At 32.7% G+C, this 16,954-nt stretch overlaps 1 protein-coding gene and 2 long non-coding RNA genes across 6 annotated transcripts; 2 read left to right on the forward strand and 1 right to left on the reverse strand.

Moving 5' to 3' along the window:
* The first annotated feature begins 1,053 nt into the window (after positions 1–1,053).
* LOC123910368 (heavy metal-associated isoprenylated plant protein 43-like) lies at positions 1,054–2,265 on the forward strand. Its single transcript, XM_045961466.1, has 2 exons — positions 1,054–1,188; positions 1,793–2,265. Exons 1-2 carry the CDS (start codon positions 1,104–1,106, stop codon positions 2,143–2,145), a joined length of 438 nt encoding a protein of 145 aa, XP_045817422.1. The 5' UTR covers positions 1,054–1,103; the 3' UTR covers positions 2,146–2,265.
* Positions 2,266–10,565: 8,300 nt separating this feature from the next.
* Positions 10,566–14,981, reverse strand: LOC123910369. Of its 4 annotated transcripts, XR_006810201.1 has the most exons (7): positions 14,093–14,981; positions 13,581–13,689; positions 13,399–13,475; positions 11,726–11,821; positions 11,572–11,628; positions 11,192–11,229; positions 10,566–10,888 (listed from the first exon to the last, which is right to left on the reverse strand). It is a non-coding gene; the product is annotated as an uncharacterized LOC123910369 (long non-coding RNA). The 4 variants fall into 4 exon arrangements; XR_006810200.1 differs by lacking the exon at positions 11,192–11,229; XR_006810199.1 differs by having other exon boundaries at positions 13,581–14,981.
* Positions 10,885–15,109, forward strand: LOC123910370. Its single transcript, XR_006810202.1, has 3 exons — positions 10,885–11,115; positions 11,550–11,649; positions 14,975–15,109. It is a non-coding gene; the product is annotated as an uncharacterized LOC123910370 (long non-coding RNA).
* Positions 15,110–16,954: the final 1,845 nt, after the last annotated feature.

A 16,954-nucleotide genomic window follows, 5' to 3' on the forward strand; every position in this document is an offset into this window, starting at 1 on the left:
AATGAATATAGACTTTTTTGTGGGATGTATGCATGAAGTATTTGGCAAGTTAATTTCAAGAAATAATAAAGAAAAATTCGGAAGCAAAGATTGATGAAACACACAAACTTTTAAACATTGATGAAATAGAAATGGGAAGCAAAGAGTCTATATGTTGTGGCTTTGATATCATGCTTGTTGAGAAGCTGGATGAACTAGTGTTGTGTAATACATGTGAGATTGGATGTTCCACGTAAAAAAGTGAAAGTTGGACGTATAAATAAAATGACTCATAAATTCAATGTCTTAAAATTTTAGATAAAAATATGGTGTTCAATTCATTTATGTAGTTGTTTTTTTTGCCTAATATGATGATCGATCCCTCAATTTCCCATGTATTGAGATCATTCATGAGTGAGTTGAATCTCAATTTGGAGGAAATAGTTGAGATTGAGGATGTGTTCTCTTTTCTTCGTCCATAAATTCAATGTAGTAAGATTTTGGATAAAGATGTAGTGTCTAACCTCAGTTTTGTGGTTACTACTCGATGCCAATTAGAATTTATATATGTGACTGATTCAATCGATTTTCACACTCTTTATTTATCGACCATCATTAATGGTGATTTCATCTATGTGAGTTGACCAAACCCACTTGAATTTCAAAATTCCGATGAGTTTACAAATTGTGCTGACAAATTCAACGGGAGGACTAAATTAATACTCATATAAATAAAGTCAAGAGAAAAAACAAACGTTTATTTCAGCTTCTATTTTCAAGCAAGCATAATGCAAGTTGTAGAAAATCACAAAGATATAAACCTCACAAAGATATATATTAAAAACTTCAGATAAAAAAAATTAAACAAAAGACAAATAGTCTTGATGTTTTGCTGAGGACGGTAAACAACCGTCAAATGTAGCCTCTAATATCTTCCTCGTTAGGTTCACCTTAAATAAACATTAGTACATTAAATATAATATTTGAACAATTCTTGACCAAAAAAATATACTATATAATATTTGAAAACACCAAAGTTATTGTAAACTTCAATAATCCGTGTGTATTATTTACTTAAACATTCTAGTGATATCCGAAACAAGTAATTGTTTCATAATTTCTCCATGGTCAAGAAAACAGTCTTGAAGGTTGATATTGATTGTCTCAAATGCAAAAAGAAACTCATCAAAACCGTTTCTTCTCTTCAAGGTAACACAATATTAGATTATACACACACTACATTAGTCCTTAATTTCCTTCTTCTCTAACCCTATCTTTCTTATGGATTGAATTAACATTGAAAATGCTTATAAGTACTTGCTATATTTTGAGTATAGACATATGTGAGAATTTTTTTATAGATAAAATATTAGTGATTAGATTATTAGAGAAAACTATGTTAGTTGTAGATCGAACTCCGAATCCTACATAAACTTTTTTCGTTGTTCCAACCTATATCACTACACTACTCCTTCGAGAATACATATGTCAAAGAAATCTCTAACTAGTACCTATGATATATATTTGGTGGGATTTGGATTAGAGACAGTAATTGCGTCACACTATTACTCTTAGCTGCTTGATTGAAATCAACAACCAAGATTGTTTATAGTTAATTTTGTTAGTGCGTAATTTAAATCGTCAAATTTTCAATTAACGTTTTTTTTTACTCAAAACATCATGCTATTTTTACCGCAAACAATTCATGTCTATATTTGGTAACATATGTCAACTGGATCTCAATTATTAGTCTTTATAGCTGCACGTCGAAACATTTGATTTATAAAAAAAAAGTACTTTCATTGATTTACAGGTATAAACAAAATTGAAGCAGATGAAGGAAAAGGAACATTGACCATAATAGGGGATGCAGACCCATATGACATAATAGTTCGAATAAGGAAAGCTGGAAAAAATGCTGAAGTTGTGAGTATTGGGCCTCCACCTGGCCCACCTCCTCCAAAACAGGATGCTCCAAAGAAGCCTGAAGAAAAGCCTAAGGCCGAAGAAAAAAATAAGCCCGACCCGGTAAAGAATCTGGACCAAATATCTTATGTGCCCTATATGCAGATGCCTTATTACTACCCACAATACCAGGCCCAACCAGTTACTGTGGTGCACATGACTAGGTGGGACGAGCCCAATGCATTTTGCACTATAATGTGATGTTTTTTTGGAGATACTTATGGTACACTACTTTTGTAGTGGACTCCACTCATGAATTCAATTATTGGTATTAAAAATTATTTATAAGAGTTAAATAATGTTTTTATTTTCCAAATAAAATGAGAGAGTTTTTGTTTTGATTATTGTAATTTTTTTAGTTTTTATTTCTTTAAAATCTGAAAGCTCTAATTTGTTTTTGTGTTAAATGAGCTGATTTAAGTTTGGTTTGGTTTGGTTGTTTTTAACGATGTTAATTTATAATTAAGTTTCCACTAATAAAAATTCTATTTTCATAAGCTATTTTATCATTAACTGTCTTGACAAATTTATAAGTAATACATAAACACATATAAGCTAAAAAATAAGTCAATTCAAACATGTAAGTCTCAATAAAAAAATTGGCCTTGACGAAAAAACATCCTTGGTTTCATTATTTATTTTATTTGTTTGCCTTTGTCATTTATTTTCGGCTTTAATGCAGTTTTGGTCCCCCTATTTTTAATTTCTTATTTGATCCCTCTTTTTCAAAAATCAACTTTTTGATCCCCTATTTTAGTTTTTTTTTTTTAGTTTTGGTCCCTCACTCCATTTTATGGTCAATTTTGATGACATGTCAAGGTCATTAATAACATGACATTGCATACTTGGCCAAAACAATATCAATGTCATCAAACTTTTTCTTACATTTCAATAAATATATTTTAAATATTAAGAAAATTAAAAAAAATTCTAAAAAAAGTTAAATATATTAATTAGTGATTGATATTTTTTATCTCTCTCTTTAATCATATTCAACACAATCGCCATCCTTCATCATATTTTTCTATCAACACCATCATTCACTCCATCAAAATAAGTTTCATCCACAACAACAAACCCCAAAACCCAAATAGTGAAAGATCACATTTTTAATATTGGATTGCAGAAAATAAATGAAGAACAAACCTTAATCCATAAAACAAGATAAATATCAAATTGAATAACAACAATAAAAAAGAGAGTGATGACGATGATGTTGTCTGTCGGTATCGATTAGAAAGAGGACATTAATATCGATGAGGGGATGCCGAAGACTTCTAGAGGGAGAGTGAATGAGTTGAGCGATCTGTAATTTCCAATGCTGATGTTGATACTGATACTGATGATGTTGTATGGGTTCTTAAGATTTTCCAGATTTATTTTTTCTTAGATTCAACATCAATTTGGGAATAGATCAATTTGAGAATAAATGAATTAGTTTTTTTTTTTTTTTAATTTGAATAACAAAGATTAGAAGCAATGACAAAGATTATGAATCGATGATGATTCTCTCATGATAACGATAATATGGTATGAACAACTTGAGATGAGTTTTTTTTTTTAATAACAATTTGTAAAAAAAATAAATTATTATTATTATATAGTAATTCATAATCGTTTTTTATTTTTCCTCTTAGAAATTTTCTAATTTCTAAAACATATTTATTGAAATAGAATAAAAAATTAATGACATGGATAATGTTTTTGCCAAGTGTGCAATGTCATGTCATCAAAATTGACCCTAAAATGGAATGAGGGATCAAAACTCAAGAAAAATTAAAATATGGGACCAAAAAGTTGGTTTTTAAAACAGAGGGATCAAAACTTCAAGAAATTGAAAATAAGGGGACCAAAACTGCATTAAAACCTTTATTTTCAAATTCAATAAAAAATATGTGAGCCGAATTCTAACATGGAACCACGTACACATACAAAGTACTAAATTCAACCAAACTTCGGCAGCTACAGGCTACACATATAATGTGATGTTTCTACATTGACTTAAGCTCAAGGGGGAGCATATCTTTATTCTATTATGTATAAAATTAATTAAAAATAATTAAGTATACAAAAATAAGATGACATTAAATAATGTGAAAAATAACATGACATCAAAATAGTGTGTAAATATTCAACACAACCGGAAAGTACCAAGAGTTCACCTTATTTTTATCTATAGAGATAAAAAAAGAAAAATTGTATCTATAGAAGCATTCACACGAACAGTGTACATTAGACCACTTGCGCAATAAGTTAATAACGTTGTCTTCAAGTGAATGATTTTGGATAAATCTCCTTCTTTTCATTTGATATACATGCAATTAATAATGACTTTTGCATAAGTTGCAAGTTTGAAATTTGAATGTGTATTCATTACGTGTCATAGTACACTCTTAATATAACTTGTCTTTATGTTTCATTTGGGTTCAGCGTATCTAAATTAATATGGCCAAACTTTGTTTGTTTTATTATTAAGGCTATATAGTTTTGGTATAGGATCCCACAGTTTCTGACAGTATGTAATCAGAGCGAACAGTTCAGATTAAATACACAGTTAAATAATTTGATCCGTTGATTCGGATTGGATGGCTCATAATTGTAACTGTGTCATACAGTTATAGAAGAAAATCCGTTTATTAGTTTTGGGGGACAATGAAACTGTATTGGAGGGATTGAGTGAATAATTGAAGAACACTAGTGGATGCTTTTTTTGCTCAGGAAGAGAATCTACAAATTAAGATTGCAATGGATGGATCATAGAAAAGTGGAATATATAAAAGCATCTTGTATGGTGTAACACAGCAAGCACCATATTATATTCCTTTTCATATGAATTGTTTTGTAATTGTTCAAACCTAGTTTAGAAGTTACTTTCATTTCAAGTTAGTTGGTTGTAACTAACTTGTTAGTTAGTAGCTGGTTAGTTGGTTACTTATCTATCAAGTTAACCACCTATCTTTGTTTTCTATAAGTACGAGTTAGAATAAAGTGTAGAATCACTCCTTGTAAACCATTCCACAATATTCACTAATCAATAAGAATCTCTTTTCTTTCTCCTAAATCTCCTTCCTCTTCTTCAATAACACAAAGTGTGTGCTTGTTCTCTAACAAATTGGTATCTAGAGCCTTTTGGTTCATTGTGTAGCATCACAAGATTCGGGTTTTTGGGTAAGATTGTCAACATTCAGAGGCAATGGCAAGTGGCAATGGTGGTTTACCCAATAATCTTCCAATTCTTGATGGAAAGAATTGGGAACGATGGAACAAGCAAATGAAATCTTTGTTTGGATTTCAAGATACACTAGATGTGGTGATTAATGGTGTTGCAGCATTACCTGCAAATGCAAATGCAGAGGCAAGAAACAATCACAAAGATTTGAAGAAGAAAGATTGCAAGGCAATGTATGCAATTCAGGCTGCACTAAATTCAGCAAATTTTGATAAGATCTCTCATGCTGAAACATCCAAAGAAGCATGGGATATCTTGGTGAAGTATTATGATGGTGGAGAAAAGGTGAAAGCTGTGAAACTACAATCACTGAGGAGGCAGTATGAATTACTACAAATGGACAACAATGAATCGATTGGATCTTATGCATCAAAGGTTCAAGCACTGATTCACACCATGAAGAGTTGTGGTGAAGAAATCTCTGAGAAGATGATTGTTGAAAAGGTAATGAGAACCTTAACCCCTAATTTTGATCATGTTATTGTTGCTATCCAAGAAGCTGGTAAAGTAGCAGACATGAAATTGGAAGATTTGGTTGGTTCTTTAGAAGCACATGAATTGATGATTAATGAGAGAAAGGGTGTACAAGAATCTGTGGAAGCGTTGAAAGCTCAAACATTCAAGAAGAATGATGGCTACAAAGGAAAGAATAAGTCCAAGAATGCTTCACAAAACCAGCAGAAGTTTGATGAAAAATCTGAATCCTTCAAGAAAGGAGGAGGAACATCAAATTCGAATCCAAAGAAAAAGGATAAAAGTCACATTCAATGTTACAATTGCCAGAAGTGGGGTCATTATGCATCTGAATGTAGATCAAAGAAGGCAAAAGACAGTGATGATGAAGCAAACTTGGTGGAAGAAAACTCAGTTGAAGGTAAAGGTGTTGTAACCTTCATGGCTGCTATGTCAGAAGATAAAATTGCTAGTGGAGCATGGTACTTGGACATAGGGTGTTCCAATCATATGACTGCTCATAAAAACTGGCTGATCAAATTTGATGACACAAAGAAAAGCAAAGTGAAACTAGCAGATGGTAGGTCCATACAAGCAGAAGGCACTGGGAACATGGTAATCAAAAGAAAGAATGGTAGTTCTGCCATAGTTGAAAATATCTTGTTTGTACCAGGTATGGATTGTAACTTGCTTAGTGTTGGTCAATTAATAGAGAAAGGCTTCTCAGTTAGTATAAAGAATGAATACTTTGAACTCTATGATCCTGCAAACATGTTAGTATTGAGGTCACCTTTGGCTAAGAATAGAACTTTCAAAATTGTGATCAACAATGCTACAGTAGAATGCATGAAAGCTGTGTCAGAAGATAAACAAAATTGGTTGTGGCACTTGAGATTTGGCCATTTGAATTTTAAATATCTGAACCAGATAGCAAGCAAGGAAATGGTATCAGGACTACCCAAAATTCAAATGCAAGATAAGATATGTGAGGGTTGCTTAGCAGGCAAGCAAACCAGGAACATTTTCAAAAAATCTTTACCATTAAGATCTGCAAATGTTTTGGAAGTTGTACACTCAGATGTGTGTGGACCATTTGATGTGAAATCACTTGGTGGAAACAGGTACTTCATAACATTTGTGGATGAATTTAGCAGAAAATTGTGGGTTTACTTGATACAGTCAAAAGATGAAGCATTTGATGTGTTCAAAAGATTCAAGGCGTTGGTAGAGAATCAATGCAGCAAGAGAATTAAAATTCTCAGAACTGATGGAGGAGGTGAGTATACTTCAAGGAGGTTTGAGTCATTTTGTGAAGAAAATGGCATTGAACATGAAGTCACAGCTCCATACACACCTCAACACAATGGTTTGGCTGAGAGAAGGAACAGAACAATACTTGACATGGCTAGATGCATGGTGAAACATAGAAATCTGCCTAAGTCATTCTGGGGTGAAGCTGTAAGTACTGCAGTGTATGTGTTAAACAGATGCCCTACAAAGAAACTCAAAGACAAAGTACCAGAAGAAGTATGGAGTGGCAAGAAGCCAAGTGTAAGTCACTTTAGAGTTTTTGGTGCATTGTGCTACAAGCATGTACCAGAAGCCAAGAGAAAGAAGCTGGATGATAGAAGTGAATCAATGATTCTAGTAGGCTATCATGTAACTGGAGCTTATAAACTGTACAATCCAACAACAAAGAAAATGATATACAGTAGAGATGTCATTGTTGATGAAGCAAAGAGTTGGGATTGGATATCTAGCAGCAGCACAAGCAAGCCATTGATGAGTTTAACTGAAGACAGTGATAGTGATCAGAATGCTGAGACAGATGCTGCAGCATCAGAAGCAGCAGATGCTGAAGCATCAGAAGCAGCAGATGCTGAAGCTTCAGAAACAGCAGATGCTGAAGCATCAGAAGTTGGAACCAGAGCCAGATCATCAAGGGCAAGAAAAACTCCAGCCAGATTACAAGATTGTGATGTGGTAAATGATAATGAGGTAAATGAAGATGGTGATCTAGTACACTTTGCACTGCTAGCAGGAGCAGAACCTGTTAATCATATTGAAGCTCTGAATAACATGAAATGGAAGCAAGCTATGGAGGAAGAACTATGTGCCATTGAGAAGAATCATACATGGGAGATAGTCAAGTTACCATCAGACAAGAAAGCAATAGTAGTAAAATGGGTGTTCAAATTGAAGCTCAACCCAGATGGTTCCATAGCAAAGCACAAAGCAAGATTGGTTGCAATAGGTTTTCTGCAAAGAGAAGGGCTGGATTACTCAGAGGTTTACTCACCTGTTGCTAGAATTGAGACTGTAATGCTGGTAGTAGCTATAGCAAATGCAAGAGATTGGCCTATGTACCATCTAGATGTCAAATCTGCTTTTCTAAATGGACCATTAGAAGAAGTAGTTTTTGTAACTCAACCTCCTGGTTTTGTGATAAAAGGTAAAGAAAACATGGTATACAGGTTGAAGAAAGCCCTATATGGCTTGAAGCAAGCTCCAAGAGCCTGGAACAAAAGGATTGATGGATTCCTTGTGAAACAAGGTTTCAGCAAATGCAAGTCAGAATATGGAGTTTATGTACAAAAGTCAACTTCAAGCATCATTCTTATATGTTTGTATGTTGATGATCTCTTGGTAACTGGGAGTGACATAGCTAAGATTGAGAAGTTCAAAACTGTCATGATGACTGAATTTTTTGGGAGAAATCTCTTACTTCTTAGGTATTGAATTTTTGAAAACTTCAAAAGGATTAATGCTACATCAAAGAAAGTATGCTGGTGAGATTTTGAAGAGATTCAATATGTCTGATTGTACCTATGCTATAACTCCAATGGAGACAAATCTTAAGCTGGAAAAGAATGAAAGTGAAGATGCAGTGGATCCTACAATGTTCAAACAGATTGTTGGGTCATTGAGATATCTGTGCAATAGCAGGCCAGACATATGCTTTGCAGTTGGCTTGATTAGCAGATTTATGGAGGATCCTAGACAATCTCATATGAAAGCTGCTATGAGAATATTGAGGTACATAGCTGGCACACTAGATTTTGGAATTCTCTTTCCAAAGTCAGCAGTGAATGCAAAATCAGAAATAATTTGCTATTCAGATGCTGATTGGTGTGGTGATAAAGTGGATAGAAGGAGTACCACTGGCTACTTCTTCAAGTATTTGAATGCTTCAGTTGCTTGGTGTTCAAGGAAGCAACCAGTAGTTGCACTTTCCTCGTGTGAAGCAGAATATATTGCTGGTTCTTATGCAGCATGTCAAGCCCTATGGATTAACTCAGTGCTTAAGGAATTGAAGATCGATGTGAAGAAGCCAATTACACTGCAAATTGACAATCAATCTGCAATAAACTTAGCTAAAAATCCAGTGCTGCATGGAAGAAGCAAACATATAGAAGCCATATTTCATTTCTTGAGGGAGCAGGTGAATCAAGGTAGCTTAGAAGTAATTCATTGTGCTACTGGTTCACAGGTTGCAGACATTATGACTAAGAGTTTGAAGGTTGACAGATTTTTGAACTTAAGGAATTCACTTGGTGTGTTCCAACTTAGATCATGAGGTTGAACTTGTTGTATAGGTTTGAAAATTAAGGGAGCATGTTGTTTTGTAATTGTTCAAACCTAGTTTAGAAGTTAGTTTCATTTCAAGTTAGTTGGTTGTAACTAACTTGTTAGTTAGTAGTTGGTTAGTTGGTTACTTGTCTATCAAGTTAACCACTTATCTTTGTTTTCTATAAGTAGGAGTTAGAATAAAGTGTAGAATCACTCCTTGTAAACCATTCCACAATATTCACTAATCAATAAAAATCTCTTTTATTTCTCCTAAATCTCCTTCCTCTTCTTCAATAACACAAAGCGTGTGCTTGTTCTCTAACAAAAACAAAAATGTTTATTTAATTATTAAGAAATCTTGAACTAGGATTCTTGTTCATCCTGTCGTTTTCTTGTAGCATATTTATGTGTTCGACACGTCGTGGAAAGTTTGTTCAAAATAATGTTTTGGGTTAAAGGCAAATGAGATGACCATAAAAGTTTCGTCATGTTTGAGTGTGTTAGCTATATAATATACAAATTAGAGTGAGGCAATCTTCAATTAATATTGCACCTTGCCGAAAGTTGCTATGCTAGCTAGCATGTGTGGACACATTTGTTCATCCATCCATACATGTGAACTAAAGAAGTAAAATTTATAGGTTTGCTTTCGTAGTGAGGTGTGTAAATAAAGTTAACTGAATAAAATTGCCGTAATTGTAAAGTCGGATGTTATGATCGAAGTTCGAACTCTGAATCCTTCACTTTTATGTATAAATTTATGATGACTTTATCATTTTTCGTCCATGTTCATGGCCTCTTTTACATTATCTATAAATATCACTTATAATTTTATTTTAAACACATACATTCGATCAATCAAATTATTATGTTAATCGCATTTTACCTAGCTAGGCACTTTCCTAAACTATCATTATCAAAATTATTCATCAATTGTTGAAGCATAAAGAAATTACATTAAAAAAATAGTTTAGACCTGAAAAAGTACATTACATATTGCAACATATATCATGAATTTATTTATTTTTATTGAATCAAATATATCATATAATCAAAAACCCTTATAATAGAGGAAAACTGCTGAGTGCCTTAAAAGCACTGTTCATTGAAATTGTTGACACGTGGTGGCATAAGTGATTGCTATTTTACTCCAAATGAAGCCACATCCAAAGTTAGCTTTCAAATTTGGGAAAAAGTTTTTTATAGGGAGTGTCCCACTTTGGAGTGGACCCCACTACCTAGATAGCCCCTATTAATTTTTCATTTTCGTTTATTTTTGTTACAACAAAACTCCCACTTTTATTTTTATCACTTTTGTTTTACTTGTTTATCCTCACAATGTCAGCTCGTGTCTAGTGTTTTGTTGTACTTCTTCTAAATGATTTTATATTATTATCCTTACAAATTTTGTCTTTATGTGTAATGCCAAGAGTTTGGATTGGAACAAAAGTCTCTTGACGCTCCTCCCCATCTTATTACACATTTATACTAATAACAACAAATCTTGGAGACCAAGTAGAAGGACAATTTGGTATTATTAGAACAAAATTTTAACAATATATAGTCTTCTCTTCATTCATCTTCCTTCAGCACTAAACAACCATCCCTTCATTCAGCTTCCTTTACCACTAAACAGCCATAACATGACCAATCTTCATTTCGTTTTTGTTTGTTTACATTGATTTCTTGAGCCTGAAAATGCTAAAATCATTTAATTAGATCTCCATTCACAGTCAATCTTTTAGTGGAGCATGAATATATGAACAAAGCATGAGGCTAAGAACAATAAAAGGAGAGGATCCAAATCCAATTTATTATGTTACTTTGTTTGAGACTTAAATTTTGTAATTTTTGTTCTTTGATTTTTTTTTATAGGTGAGCCTCACTTCTTTCAAGGATCTTACTTGTGTTTCACAAAGGTAAAGAAATGATTTTCTATCAAATTTAATTTGGTATTACATGAATATGTCATTAGTAAAAGAATTTGAGTCATACCAAATAATTTGTGGTGCAATCTATTAACAATTACTTTTCTGCAAATAGACAATGAAAACATGAGTTTATAATTACATATTATAGAGAAAACTCTACATAGTTTCATTGAGATGCACAACCATACAAAGTTCATAGAAGTTTCCAATTAGTTATTATTTGTTCCTTAGAAACATTGACATACATATCAATCAAGAATGTTAACAAAGTGGAAACTCAAATTTCATAGATGCATGTGTTGCTTCTACATTTATAACTCCCTGATATTCTCTAATAGGTAAGTAAATTTATGGTTTATTTTTGTAATTTATGAACATAACTAAAAAAAAAATTCAAATGTGTGCCAAAAAATTTCTTTTAGGATTGGACTAGAAGATGTTTACCTGCAAAGGAAGGAAGGAGCAACAGGATTTAAGAAGAGCATACACTACCAATGAAGCCTACACCACCAATAAAGGAAAGTGAGTTTATTAAACCATTCTTAATCATTTAAACTTGAGCAAAAAAATATATTCACACAAAAATTAAGCTTTTTACCACTCATTCACTTGACACCCTCATACTTCTAAAATTCCACATATTATTTGAAAGGGACATAAGCTCATACACCCTCCTCCTAAATCTCACATCAACCTGTTTTCGGACAATACACTCAAGTTAAGCCACACATTCTAAATTAACATGACAGTTGCTTAAATCAAAGACATGCGATGCTAAGAGTATCTCTCATTGTAGTCACATATTACTTATTTTGTGTTCAAAAATTGGAACATGTTTCTGTGGTAGACATGATTATTTCTGTTTAAGGACTGTTTGAATGAAGAGTCTTTGCTTTTTTTATAAAAAAAAAAATTAATCCTCAAAAACCCAGAGAAATCATCCCAAAGATGTTCCAAATAAGCTCTATTAGGTAGGTTCAATCATACCATGACCACGAACAATGACCATATCAACAAAAAAAAAACCAAACAAACAAACAAACAAGGAGTATAATAATGAGAACAATATGAAAATTATATCATATTAAAAGGTCCAAACAGAGCCAGAAGAATATGAAAATAAGTTTACAATGAGTCATGAGCTCATAACTTGTGGAGTGTAGTTGTTGTAAGTCATTTAAATACAGAATTAAAACACAGCAAATTAAAACCAAAAAAGACTTTTCACCACAACCATATCTAAATCAGACACTTGAAAGCAATAAAAAATACATAGACACTGATTTCACAGTTGTAGTATATCATTAATTTTGTTGAGTATTCAATCCTTAAAAAGATCAAGAAGACATGCATAAATCATATATTCAGGTTTGGACAGGGAGAGCATAACAATATATTAAATAAAGAAGAAATATTTAACCATCCACTTAAGCTCATGACAGTAAGTGGCAACAAAACAAGGCACTTGACAAGGGAAGAAAAATGTGAGTACAACTTAGAGGATTAGATAAAAACTAAACACTTAGATAGAAGAGTGAGTTGTAAATTTTTTTAAAAAAACTAGACAATTAGACACATTAAGAAGAGAAAGACACCAAAAGTTTTTAAATGTATTTGGTAGGAAATGAGAATGATTTCAGTATATGGTCAACAAAAAAAATGAAAATAAATCAAGTATATGTACCAATTTGCAGGATCGACAAGATTAAAACAAAACTCATTGTGCCTACACTAATAATTCCTTTTTTCTAAAACAATTGAAAAATAAGAAACAAGAACAAATGTACCTCTCCAAATCAAAGCCACCAATGGCAAGAATATAATCCAAAGATCAAAATAAGACACAACCAGAAACTAAAAATACATGAAATCGATACATAGAGATAGATTCTATACTAGATGGCTTGAAAGGATGACTTTGGCACCATAACCGGTCAAGTATTAGATAGATTCTATACTAGATGTAATCTAATATATACTTTGGTTTGTTTTCTATGAAAAGATGCTATTCAAATATTGGATTGATTCACGAAATTAACAGAGAAGCAACAAATAAGCACTCTTATGAGTAAAATATGCATAACAACCTCCTATCTAAGGTATGAAAGTTAAAAGTAGTTTGAGATCCTAAAATAATATTACAAAATCAGTGGGTACATTAAGTTGCAAAATCAGTGCCATTAACCTATTAGGTGTGAAATTATGCATACCAATATTGCATTTGCTTATTTAAATTTTAAACTTGTATGAAAGCATGAGCATATGACATACCAGAGAAGAAACTCGCATATCTAATCCTTGTCTTTCCTTTGCCTCATTCAAACAAGAAACCACATGCCTTCTTACCTCTGTAAAGAGTTTGAATTTTGTAGTAACTATATATCTAATTAATGGCAGTGATTCAAATCTAAATTACATTGACACACTAAATCAATGAGTAACGAGATATATACCTGAACAAGCTTGTACAAAACTGGGTTGGAAATCTGCTTAGGTGAAAACAAAGCAGCTTCTATCAACTCCACTCTCTTCAAGCTTCCCATCATTATTATCCACATGCACCTCAAATACATAATCCATAAAACAAAGAAAAACAAACAAAATTAACATACAAAAATCTCTATTCCAACACACAAGTACACAATCTATAAAACAAATAAAACAAATTAAGTTAACAAACAAAAATCCTCTCTTTTCCAAAACATGCAACAACCCAGATAACAAAAAATAAAATTTTTGCAGTGTAAACATCCAAAACCTCAAAAAAATCAAAACTTTTCAAAAATAAAAATCACACCCTAGAACCATTACAATCTAAACTTCGTTTCACTTTCGCCATACTATTCAATCTCTCCAAATACCCTGTTTACTTCGAAAGGAAAAGTTGAAAATCGAAAATGAGAGGATAGAAAAAGAATGAAAATCGTAATACAAATGAAGAATCTGTGAAAATTTCGATGAATACCTTTCTGTTTCTTCTTCTCACACGAACAAAGCATGCTTCTTCTTCTTCTTATATATTAGGGTTCTTAAAGCTTCATGAGAGTGATTCGAGAATAAGCTTACAGATTAGGGTTCAAGAATGATTTTCGTGAGAGGGATTCGATTAGGGTTCTGAGAATGAAGGCATGTGAGCTTGACTAAAGTGGTGGTAGTGGTATGCATGAAGAAGCGACTGTGGTGAGTTTTGTTGAAGACAGTGTGTCCGGGAAACATATGTAAAGTGGCGGTGACAAAAATCAAGAAATAGATCCGAGAAACAAAAATATGAGTCTAAGGGTTGTGGTTTCATGATCAGAGGAGACCGGACGGTGACGGGGAATGGCCGAAAAGGATTGTTAGCGGTGGAAGCAAATTTGTTTATTTTGACAGGGAAATTGCTAACTCAACAGAGAAAGAAAATTGAACAGAAGTAATTATGCGGCGGCTAGGGTTAGGGAGTGGGGGCTTAATGTTAGGTTTTTATTTGTTTATGGGTTGGGCCATTAAACCCAAATTAATATTTTTTTTTTCTTTTTAGATTTTAATTTCTCTTCATGCAAAAGGGTTTAAAACTTTTTTTTATTTGTTTATGTTAGGTTTTTTCCTTTTTGTGATTCTATAATCACACTTCGTGTTCTTCTTCGTTTGTTTATTAATAATAATAATAATAATAATAATAATAATAATAATAATATGAATTATATAAATAAATGACAATGGTAAAAGTAATAATAAAAAAAGTTATGCTTTTTACTATGCCACGTGGCTTTAATTGATTGGGTCACGTGGCACTCCATTAACTGTATCTAGATTTTTAACATTTGAAGTAAGGAGGGACTAATATCAAAATGCTTTCAAACCGCAGGGATCAAAAGGCAACAAAAAAAATTACACGGACTAATACCAAAAGTAGTTGTAACTGCAAGGACTTATCACATATATAAGCCTATATTACTGGTAGGGACATCGGCATTTTATATGCGGAAGTTGGAGTTTGAAGTCCAAACACTCAAAGTGATGTGAAAAGAAGATATTGGTCTAAAAGTGAAGAACTTTGTGTATAGGTCTCTGAATTTCAAATGCTTTTGGGTTGTGAATGATTTTGTGTTGGTCCTAAATGCTTACAACGACGAATATATATATATATATATATAGATGAAAGGATGTGTGACAAACAGTCGGCAACTACAATGATCAGTGAGGGAGGGCCATGAGTTGTATAGGAGCCATAAAACCTAGGCTATGTTTGGATTGATGGTACATAACGGAATGGAGCGGAATGGAATAAGATGGAATGGAGCGGAGCGGGATGGAATGGAGCATAAAATGTATTCCATTGTTTGGACATTTTGTATTCCATCCCATACACCCCAAATTGGAGGGGAAGAAAAATAAGAGAAAATGATGGAATGGGATGGAATCTATACCATCACATACCACTCCATTCCATTCATTTTTAAAGAATCCAAACAATGGAACTTCACTTCATACCACCACATACCACTCCATTCCATCTCATACCACCAATCCAAACAAGGGAGACAAGGTCACATAATAGATCACATGATGTTGTCTTAGATAATTTTTTCAAGTTTCAACGTCAAATGTCATGATAATAGATAATAAGTCCCACCTAAGCAGAGGCCGACATATAGTAGATAATGCAGGCTCCACCACCTTGAGCAAAGGCCGGCAAAGCATATCCATAGTTATCCATTGCCTTATAATTTAGTCATTACCAGCTGGACATCAACATTATCATAATGGAGAAAACATGTCTAAAGCATGTTTACAAAATAATGAAGTACAAGAATTCAATAATGAACAAATATGAAGCAGGAGCACATCTCATTTGGTAGCAAGTGGAATCTTTGTATTGGGCAATGAAGTACATACAGGCACAGCAGCATATCATAGGGTAAATACACACACATCAAGCAATCATACATAATTTAACTACTTAACAGTGATATACAAATTCTTTGTTGATATATCATCATTGTAAACAATTATGTTGTGTGACAAAAATGAAAGAAGAGGAAGAATGGGGTTTTGGTTTACCTGGTGTTAGAAGAGGTAGAGAAGCAGTTCGTGATTCCGATTGGATGCTTGAATCAAAGCTTCATTTCAAGAATTTGGGATTTTGGGTACCATCATCCAATGGGTGTATTCCTTTCCTTACACAGAGGATCTCTTCGGAGAAGTCTTCTCTCATCTTTTCTTTTTCTCTCCATCTTCGGATGAGTGAGCTCACCAAACCGTCGTTTTGGGTGTTCCGGGTATGGGGACCCGTTCAACCCGCATTTTATCCGAATTACTCCAATCCGAACCAACCTGTTTAAATTTGAAAAAAATTGTTACATTTATTATTTTTTATAATATAGTTTAATATTTTTATGTTTTGTACCAAAAAAAAAAGAATATATATATATATATATATATATATATATATATATATATATATATATATACATATATATATATTTATGTTTTAAAATCTTAAATTTTGATACTATATTTAAAATATTTCAGGTAATTTCAAGTGTTTAACAACCCATTTTAGTTGGTCAGGTGATATTGGTTTGGTACCTAAAAGTGTGTTCATCCTCCTTAAGGTCTCAAGTTCGATTCTTTCTAGTGTCATTTTGGATGACTAATTTAACTTCTTCAAAATAGTAAAATTTAGTCTAAATTTATATGTAACAACTCGGGTCAGGTAACAGATTTGGCTAAAATCGACGTAACCCGCGTATACCAATTGTTCCGACGGTTTATTAAAAAAACTCAATATAGTAAAACAAAATTGGAATTTGTGTAACAATATTTGTAAAATATAAATAATGTT

The sequence above is a fragment of the Trifolium pratense genome, linkage group LG2 (assembly GCF_020283565.1).
Source record: "Trifolium pratense cultivar HEN17-A07 linkage group LG2, ARS_RC_1.1, whole genome shotgun sequence".
Classification (NCBI taxonomy): Eukaryota; Viridiplantae; Streptophyta; class Magnoliopsida; order Fabales; family Fabaceae; genus Trifolium; species Trifolium pratense.

Coding starts and splice junctions, on each gene's coding strand:
- LOC123910368 (XM_045961466.1), top strand. CDS start 1,104: ATGGTCAAGAAAACAGTCTTGAAGGTTGATATTGATTGTCTCAAATGC. Junction 1,189..1,792: donor AACCGTTTCTTCTCTTCAAG/GTAACACAATAT, acceptor ATTGATTTACAG/GTATAAACAAAATTGAAGCA.